Source organism: Lipotes vexillifer, unplaced genomic scaffold, assembly GCF_000442215.2.
Source record: "Lipotes vexillifer unplaced genomic scaffold, Lipotes_vexillifer_v1.1 scaffold1456, whole genome shotgun sequence".
Classification (NCBI taxonomy): Eukaryota; Metazoa; Chordata; class Mammalia; order Artiodactyla; family Lipotidae; genus Lipotes; species Lipotes vexillifer.
This window is the reverse complement of record NW_006789256.1, coordinates 151,061-161,265: the sequence shown is the minus strand read 5'-3', so window position 1 is coordinate 161,265 and position 10,205 is coordinate 151,061. Positions and strand designations below refer to the sequence as shown.

General features: G+C 49.5%; 1 protein-coding gene across 1 annotated transcript in view; it reads right to left on the bottom strand.

Annotated features, from left to right (window-relative positions):
* The window catches only part of TMEM266 (transmembrane protein 266), an 85,826-nt gene that overhangs the window by 29,962 nt on the left and 45,659 nt on the right, over window positions 1-10,205 (bottom strand). Inside the window, exon 8 of the mRNA XM_007462443.1 lies at window positions 6-131. Within this exon, the coding sequence (XP_007462505.1) occupies window positions 6-131 (126 nt within the window). The remainder of the gene's footprint in view (window positions 1-5; window positions 132-10,205) is intronic.

The following is a 10,205-nucleotide window of genomic DNA, read 5'->3' as shown; positions in this document are numbered from 1 at the left end:
CCGGCCTCCACCACCTTGTAGCGGCTGCGCGGCTGGCTGAGCACGTGAGGGGCCTGCAGCGCCGCCTCGCGCTCGGCCGCCAGGTCTAAGTCCTGCTGCGCCAGGTGCGCCCGCAGCTGGCGGATCTCAAACTGCAAGAAAGAGCGGGGCGGTGGGTGGCGAGCTGCGCAGGGGCGGGGTGGGGGTGGGGGCGTGGACCCAGCCCGAGCCCGACGTCTGGGCGCTTTGCTCTTGGGGGAGCGGGGAGGAATGGGCTGAGCATCCCAAGGCTGGAGGGGGCGTTCCTTACAAATCTCCCAACGACACTAGTCGCAAGAGTCTCTGACGTTTCTGGAGCCTTTTCCGAGTAATAAAAAACATGTTCCTGTGTCTCACCTCGGATACTGTGTAGTCTGGCCCCATAGTGAAGACAAGACGGCCGTGAGAGGAAACACAGCCGTGGTTTGTGGGAACAGCATCGGAGGAAGAGGAGCCAGGGAACGGGATTCGTTCTGGTTACTTGCCTAAACGTGCCACCCAAGAGCCTTATTCTGGTGTCCCACACTGATGATTAGTGGAAGACGGGAAACCCCGCAATATCCAGGGTCAGCGTAACTAGCCGGTGGGAGCCCATCGTGGCTTACGGGGCTGTGCCTGACCCATCTGTCTTCCAGCAACGCCCATATCCCCTCTTCTAGGAGGTGTTCCGAGGGCTGGCCAGACTAGACTGGACTCTAGTTCCAACCCTGCGGCTTACTGCCATGTGTTCTTATCTGTAAAATAGGGGTTATCACCCCACAGAGCTCTCTGAGGACTTGAGGGCTTCATAAAGGCTTTGTAAAAAGCTGCACACATTTTTATTTTGGTTTCATTTTTTGTTGTTGTTGGGGAAGGTTGCCTAGAGAGGCTTCCATATGTCTCTTGAGTTTGTGGCTGAGACGGCTGTTCACACTCTGGGGCCTCCCTGGGCCATCTGGGTGAAGGCAAAGTTTGGGTCTGACACTGAAGGGCCTGGCCATGGGCTCAGGAGGAAGGAGATCTTTCACTGCCACCTAGTGTTCCAAACACACATTGCATCGTTTTGGCATAACCCCACAACCTCCAGTCAAACCCCCAAAGGCCTGAAGCAGGGAGGCGGGTAGAGGAGTCCCAGGGAGTCCCTGGGCCTGAGCTCCCTACCCAGGAGATTTCCTACTTGCCCATGATCCCAATCTCCAGCCCTGGCCCCTCCCTGCAATGTCAGATCAAACCTCCAACTGCCCACCTGACAGCAACACAGAATTGGGGCACAGGTGTCACAAACTCAACCTAGTCTAAACAGGACTCTTCACTCTATCACCACACCTGCTCCTCAGGTGTTTTCATCTCACTTTAGCTGTATCCCCAAAAATGCAATCTCCTCCCTTGCTTCCACACTTCCCCGTATCCTTGCCATCCAATCTGCCCTCAAGTCCAGCTCCCTAAGTGCTACCACAAGCCTGCCCACCTCCTTCCACCTCCACTGCCAGCTCTCACCTGGATGACCGCAGCCCTACAGCCCTCTACCGTCCATTCGCCAACAGGAGTCAGAGGGATTCTCGTAAACCTAGATCAGATCACGTCACCCCCTTGTCCACAGACCTCGGGTGGGAGAAAACCCAAACTTTTACCCTTGGCTTACATAACAGGTGCATGTTCTGGCTCTGCTTACCTGGTTCACTTCAACACATTCTTTCTCCCTTTACCTCCTGCTGTGACACAGGCCTTCTCGTCATTCCTTAAACACACTAAGTGTGTGCTGGTCTCAGGTCCCTTTCCCAGGGACCTCTGGTCCCATATCACACGGCTGGCTCCCCCTCTTGGAGGCCTTCCCCGACCCCTGATCTAAGGCAGCCACCCAGGCACTCCATCACATCACTCTGTTTGAATTCTCTACATTGCACTTAGCACCTTCTGATATTTTTGTTTATTTTAATGTTTTATTATTTTTCTTTTGACAAAAGTGAAACAAACACACAGGTGAAGCATTCACTACACTAGGGCGGCCAGGCAGCAAACCGGCATCGGGGCAACTTCCCAATGACAGTGTTCACAAATTTTGTCTCTGGGAACACTCAGGTTTTCCCAGAGTTCATCAGCCTCCTGCCTGAGGACACACCTCTGGCTGCCTCCGTGCTGGGAGCAGGGCAGGAAAATGGGGCAGAGGGTCCAGCCGTTAGATGAAAGGACTTTCACCTAATCCTCATTTTCAGCTCTGAACCTCTCCCCAGGCCTCTGCCTCACCCAGTGCCCACCTGCAGAGCCCTCTGGTTCAGTTTCTCCAGAGGATGAACCTCTTGCCTCTTGTATGATGGGAGATTGTGGTCTCCTGGCTGTGCAGAACTTGGGAGGGGAAGTGGAGGGTTCAAATATTATGTGTACAGACTTCTAGCCAACCCCTCTCCCCTGTGGTCAGCTTCACATTCACCCGGTTCCTCCCAAACTCTGAAGGGTACTGAGGGGGGAATTAGCCCATTTCCCTCACTATCCGCCTCTTTAGACACTAGGTATAGATTCTCCACTCTGCTAAATCACTCCCCATTTCCCTAAATCTACTGAAATCTGTATCCTCTTTGTCCTCATGGACAGGACTTAAAGAGCGTTTCTTAATTCTTATATGTTTATGAATTTTTTCTTTACTGTCATCTCGGAGTTTGGGGAAGGAGATCAGATAAACACGTGTGGTCGGTCACTTCAGCTGCAGTAGTGTGCTGGTACAGAAAAAAAGAGGCCTGATTTATAGTACATGCTAATCTCTGGTATAAATACTCCCACCATGGCCAATTGCAAACTACCAGCATGATGTCATGCAGAATTGTGAAGAAATGTGCACAGCTGGCTCTCACGAGTCAGTGGGAGCTCCAGCACACCACTGCCACCCTCACGGCTCTGTAAGGGCAGGGATATAGAATATAATCCATATAAGAATAGAATATAGAATATAATCTCTGTAAGAGCAAGGATCTTGCCTGTTTTGTTGCTTGGTACACAGAAGGCACTCGGTAAATACTGCTGAATGAATCAATAAATCAATGTGTGAAACTAGTCAGCTTTGCCCAGCTTTTTTCTGCGGTTTCAGGCTGAGCCCTAACTCCAGCCACAAACTGGGCCCCAACCTTAACCCAAAGCTGAGGCAAAGCCTGAGCCCCAACACTGAGCCCCAAGTTTGGTCACCCATTGAGTCCTGACCCAAGTCACATACTAAGACCGCATCCTGATCACACACTGGGCCCTAACTCTGGTCTCAGACTAGGCTCAGACCTGGATCTCAACAACCCAGTGGCCCAGTGGGGCCACTGGTCTCAGAAAGTGAGAAAGCGAGACTAGCTTATTATAGAGTGGCCTTCTGTGCAGGGGGAGAGGGCTCGAGCCACCCTTCTCACAGCAAGGTCTCAGATGTCACGTAGGGCCCATTAGGCAACCCTGCTTAGCTCTGCTGGGGCTGGGTGCCCCTCCTGCCCAGGCTGATCTGAACTTCCCATGGGCATACCCAGCCCACTTTCTCCAAGGCCGCTCATCAGGGCCAGCAGCCCTAGCTAATGGCCTCCTAGGCCACTCTGAACAGATGCATTATTGATAACTTGTAATTGATACAGAGCTGCCCATGAGTGTCCCACTGGAATTCAGGCCAGATGCCAGAGGCCATGGCTTGCCCAAGCCCACATGTGCAGACATAGGCATGTACACTGAAATAAGTTTTAGGCTAGAAATATGAACCCGAGTGTAGGGTAGTTCCCCCATTCACTCCTTTATTCATTTATTCACTAAGAAGTCAGGTAAAGCATGGCGAGGGAAACGTTAAAATTCTGTTATGTGTATTGGAATGAAACTGCCTCTCCCAGCTTCATAGTGAGTCCTGGGTGGCCCCAGCGACAGGCACTGTCTGCGGCACTGCAGGGAACAAGTGTCCCAGGAGAGTTCTAAGGGCTAGCTCTGGGTGACATTTGTGGCAGAGGAGGCACGGTGTGTCCGGGAGACAGAGACCGGGAGGTAAGAGGTGTTGGGGGAGGTCAGCAGGGGTCACACCAGGCGGAGCCTTGTAGCCATGGTAAGACATTTTAAGGACTTCAGCCCTTACTTAAAGAGAAACAATATACCACTGAAATCTTCTGAACAAAAGGGTGGAGGGGTGGAGGTGGAGGAGTGGTGATTCAGATGAGCATCTTGAGAGGACTGTGCTGACAGCCGAGCGGGGAATGAACTGGATGGGGGTAAGCCAGGGTGGACATGGGAATACCAGCTGGGAGGCTGCTGCAGCAGTGCAGGTCAGGGATGACCAGAATTTGGACTAGGGTAGAGACAGTGGAGATGAAGATGAAGACTATTTAGGAGGTAGAAGTGTCAGCATGGGCATGGATTGGAATGCGGGTGAGGGAGGAGGCAACCTGCTCTGGGGACATATTTTTACAAGCTTCACACCCAGAGGGCGTGGGGTGGCTGGGTGCCCTGATCCCTCGCCCTGAGAAGGAACGGCTGACTCCTTAGAGAGACACTGCAGACGGGCTAAATGGCTCTCAGCTCTGGTCACTGGCTGTGACAGCCCAGGGGACTGTCCGGATATTCTAGCTGGGACCCTCAGAGCCTGGTTCCTGATTCCCATATGCTGAACATGGCCACATGTGCTCCCCCAGTTGATGGAGCGTTGTCAAGGGGTCCTAGGAGAGCAGGGCCTCTTTAGTCAGATGGGTGAACTGAGGCCCCGTGATGGGCAGGAGGCTTTTGTGCTGGGGGACAGTGTGGGGTAAAGGCTAGGACGACATGGTGCATCAGAGCAAAGTTGGGCCCAGAACCCACGTCTCTGGCTTCCAGCCCCCCAGACCCTGTGTCAGGGAACTTGAAGCCTTAAGGGAGAGATGGAAGTAACTCAGCTCAAACAGAATATGGGGGAGCTTGATGGTAACGGGGGCCAGGAAAGAGCAGGAGGGCCCCCACGTGGGGACAAAGCCAGGGCTGGAGGAGGAGCCTCAACTCTCGGCCCATCACCCCTCCCTCACTCTGACTTTGGTAAGTCTCCTTTCCTCTTTGGGCCTCAGTTTCACTGTGTTCAATAAGGCTAACGGAGCAGCTGAATTCTGGTCTATAACAAGCTCTGTGCTGGCTCTGGGACTCTAACTGGGAGGGAACAAAGTGCAAGGGCCAGTTAATTCTTGGTGCTGTCTTCAGGGCCATCCCCTGCTCCTACGGAAATGCCTCACTGTCAGACAGCCAACTCTTTAGAGAAAGCTAACATAACCCAGAACCTCTAAAATGCATCAACGATGTGTAGCGTACAATAAGAAATACTATTCATGCAAACAAGCAGGAAAAAGTGATCGATTATCAAATCATAAAGCAGTTAGAGAAAAGTATGGCAAAAGATGGAAAAAATAGTTGTAGCATTTCAGTGGAGAAACAGAACCTAGAAAAAGAATCAAATGAAACTTTTAGGACCTTAATATACAATATTTGAAATTGAGCACTCAGTTGGATGGGTTTAACAGCAGACTGGACACAGTAGAAGACAGGGATGTTGAACTTGAGGATAGGTCTATAGAAAAATATTAAAAGTTACAGCCAGGGATTTCCCTGGTGGTGCAGTGGTTAAGAATCTGCCTGCCAATGCAGAGAACACGGGATCGATCCCTGGTCCGGGAATATCCCACATGCTGAGGAGCAACTAAGCCTGTGCGCCACAACTACCGAGCCTGCGCTCTAGAGCCCGTGCTCTGCAACAAGAGAAGCCACTGCGATGAGAAGCCCACACAACGCAATGAAGAGTAGCCCCAACTCACTGCAACTAGAGAAAGCCCATGCACAGCAATGAAAACCCAACACAGCCAAAAGTAAAAATAAATAAATAAATTTATTTAAAAAAAAAAAAGTTACAGCCAGAAAAAGAAAAAAGAGAGAGAATGGGGGAACAGAATAGGGTATAAGGAAAAAGTGAGGCATGATCAGAAGGTCTAACATATGTAATTAGAGCTCCAGAAGGAGACTGATAGGATGGGACAGAAGCAATAAATAAATGATGGCCAAAAACTTTGCAAATCTAATGAAAACACCAACCCACAAATTCGAACCCTAAGGAGGATAAATACAAAAATCCCACACCTAGAAACCCGATAGTCAAACTGCTAAACACAGATAAGGGGAAACACCCATAGCGCTGAGGCTCTCCAGGCTCACGTGAGCCTGGGCCTCTGGGACAGAAAGTGCATGGTGGCTTTGAGGATAAAATGAAGCAAATTTCCCACTGGCAGACTGGTCCAGTGGGGGAAAAAGACCATCCTACGACTTGGGAAGAAGGAAAGTGCAGTCACAGCCCTTCTTAATGCACATTATTAGCTAAGTATTTCTAATCAGATAACCTGACCAGATCTGCTGGGATCCACAGGGAAGCCCTCAGCGTGCATTACTGGAGTGAGTCAGGCCCCTTCCATTGGGCTGGGCTTTTAATGCAAGCCCAGGTGGGGCCAGACCCCGGGGGTGGGGGCGGCAGGGCGGGCACACCCAGCCCATCTCTGCCTTTAATGGTCTGGTTTGTGAGGTACAACTGACAGGGCCTTGGCCTGATCAATGCACACTTTGGCCAGAAGCTCGATGGTATCTAATGCAATAGCAATAATTTTCTTCCATCCTATTAGTGCTGTCTGCACAGACTGCCCTGCCTGTAAACCCATCTGCTATTGGGATGGCATCCAATGTTTATTTCCATTAGTTTCGCCATTGTTGGTAACAATAAAACTCAGGAGACAGTTGCAAACTAATGATTTAGGAGCAGGGTGAAGCTGAATTCGACCTTGGCGCCTTTCCATCCACTGTGAAGATGACTGGTAGTTGGCCATAAATTTAAATTATGGCAAAAGGATAACATAAATTATTCCTCCGATGGCTAATTTTATCAGCTAAATAGGCTTGTCATTAAAGCTATCGGCTGTTTTACAAATCACTGCCCATGTTTAAAAAAAAAAAAAATTCACTTCCCACAGTGGGGATCTTGAATAATCCGGGTAACAAAGACTACTGTGCTGAGCTGGGGGCTTGTGGCCTCTGCAAGAAAAGAGGGGGCTCTCTGGAATGAGCCAGCATCAAGCGACACCCCCAGAGCCAGAACAGAACCCCTTTCCTGCTGTTCTTCACCTGCTGAAGGGGCTGCTGGCCCTCGAAGGACAGTGGAGTGGACACCGCCCCCCACCTGCCTCCAGCGGGAATGCCTATCGCTTAGGGTCCAGGTTATCATCCTGTTTCTTCAGGAAACAGGCCAGGGAGACTTGCATCATCCAGGAAGGATTAATCATTGTGATGGTACCTCCTGCTAGTGGGAAGGGGGGAATGGAGGTAGAAACATTGTGAACCTATTAGGTGACTGTGCAGGTGACTGTTTTCTCCTTGGGCACTCAGACTACTTTTGTCAGCATCTGGTGCCTTAGGTGTGACTGTGTAACTGAGTCCTCCCACGAAATGGGGGCAGAAACAATGTCACCGCTTTCAGGCCCAGCCAGTAAAAATCTTCTATGCACAATTCTCTACCCTCCCTTTCTTAATCCCCTGGCGGAAGGGAGAAAACTCCAAACACTTAGAATAAGAAGGAGCCATGAGACGGGAAGAGCCTGGAGGCCAGAGTGACTGTGTGGAACAGTGTCCCTTTACCCCCTCCCCAAAGTAATTGCACTGGGCTGCCGTGTGGGTGACAAACACGCTCCTCTCGTGTTCGGCCACTGAGATGTCTGGATTTGTTTAATGGAGCAGCTTGTGTTACTCATTCTAACAGTGACTTCTGCAGATGCCCTATTTCTGGTGTAGGAAAATGGACACTGAACTCTGAGTTCCACCCCAGCCCTTCCTTCCATGACAAACAGTGAGACACTGGGCAGGCAGCAGCCTCTCTCAGACTCAGTCTTTCCATCTATAAAAGGATTAATAATGCCCAGCCTGCCAACTTTGACCATCAAAGTCAAAATGAGCTAAAACACGTGGCAGCACATTTGTAAATGGTCACCATTATATAAATGATTTAGTATTATTTTTGTTCTCTCTCTTTTTTAACATTTACTGAGAGACTCCAGTGGGCCAGACTTTATACATTACTTGAATTAATCTGATATTCACAGCATCCTTGTGACGTAAGCCTTGTTTCCTCCATTTTTCCAATGAGGATCCTGAGGTCCAGGGGTTAAGAGGGTTATTGGTGGAGCTGAGGTTAGAATCCCACTTGCTGATTCCCACGGTAAGAGGATGCTCTCCACCGTCCAAGCTGCCGCCGCACAGGGCTCTTCTTTCAGAGACCACCACCTGCCCCAGCTCTAAGGCTGACCTAAGGGGCTCACACAGTTCCACTGGCCTCCTTGCTGGGCCTCAAGTCACCCTAGACTGAGCCCCACCTCCCTGGGTCTTTTGCCAGTGGTCTCAGGGTGGATGGTGCTGAGAAAGAAGAACTTAACTGGTCCCACAGGGCCCAGCAGGGAAGAGAAACAAACTTCGACCGTGAGCTGAGTTGGATCGTATTATTTTGGACCAAAAGTTGTTGCAAGGCTTATAGAGCAAAGAGCAAGTACAATGGGGACTTCAGAATATGTTTTGGAATCAGAGCAAGGTCCTGGGCATGGATGTACTAAAACCTCAGAAGTGGTTTCTTAAGACAAGTTGGAAGAATATATCACTGCATTGATTTAACCACTGCATCTAAAATAGCTTTGATTTCTGAAGCAGCCAGCACAAAGAAAGAGACAAAAAGTTCATACCATCTCTCTGAAGGGCAGGAACTAGCACCCCACCTCTGGAATCCATCTGTGTACCAGAGAGATGAGTGCCTAAGAAAATTCTGGCTGGACGGGCAGAGAACAAAATCCAGATACAGAGGAAAATAAAAGTGAAAGGGAATGACCTTCCAGTCGAAGGACTGTTGAATGCAGGGGTCTGAGGCGACCTGCTTCCACCACAGAAATGAGCCATCTGGAAGAAGGCTGCAGAAGGTGAGCCAGGGTGACCTTTGGGAAAGGTGAGACTGACCAACAGTGTCCCCCTCCCTCCCCCCGCCCCAACCCTGGCCCCTCTGGGCTCCTCTTTCCGGTAGGAATCTGCTAAGGATGAGGTGAGCCAGTAGTCAGGAGAGATGAGGGAACGAGGGAAGCACTGAATCCTGTCTCCCTGTGAAGACCAGAAGGCCAGTGTGATCCGGGGGCAGGAAAGGATTAGAACGAGCTGTAAGAGACCCCTGTTCCATCCAATCTCCTAACTGGCCTCAGATTCCTCCATCTGTGAAATCCAGGGGCCCCTCATCTATAACACAAGGGAGTTCTGGGGCACCTTGGGCGTGGCCTGTGGTAAGAATGAGATGCCATGTGGCACGGAAGATAAAATGTGCGAGATATTCATGCAAGAAGCTGGCAAAGCAAGTCACCCAAGAGTCTCCACAGGGTCACAGTAAGAAGCAATTTAAGCTTTCTAAAAAAGCTAAGATGAATTTAAAAAAGAGTCACTTTACAGCGGAGAGACCTGACCTCAGCGTCAACATCCACAGTGATGTCATAGTGACAGTATGTACCTTTGATATGATGGGATGAGAATGGCACGGGACCTCTCTGTCTCCCTCCCCAGAACCCAGAACTCCAATCTAATCATGAGAAAAGCATCAGTCAAATCCCAACAGAGAGACATCCTATAAAATACCTGACCAGAACTCCTCGAAACTGTCAAGGCCATCACAAACAAGGAAAGTCTGAGGAACTTTTATAGCCAAGAGGAGCCCAAGGAGACATGATGACTCAATGTCATGTGGTGTTCTGGATGGGATCCTGGAACAGATCAAGGACATTCGATAAAAACTAAGGAAATCTGAACAATGTGTGGGCCTTGATAATAACAACATATCAATATTGGTTCATTAATTGTAACAAATGTATGATGCTAATGTAAGATGTTAATAATGGGGGAAAGGGGTACAGGGTATATGGGAACTCTGTACTATCATCACAATTTTCCTATAAATCGAAAACTGTTCTAAAAAATAAAGTTTATTTTTAAAAAGAGCTAAGTAAGATGAATGAAGTGCTGGCAAATAGTTTTACAAATACATGCCAGGGAGAGAGCAAGGTGAACGCAAAGTGAGTGTTTCGTTTAAACTGAGATTCTACACACTTCATTGGAATTTGGGGTAAATTTCAATTTCTTAGGTAGCATATACAAATTCAGTTTGGAAATTGCTTCATTAAGCCCTAAGAATTCCTGCT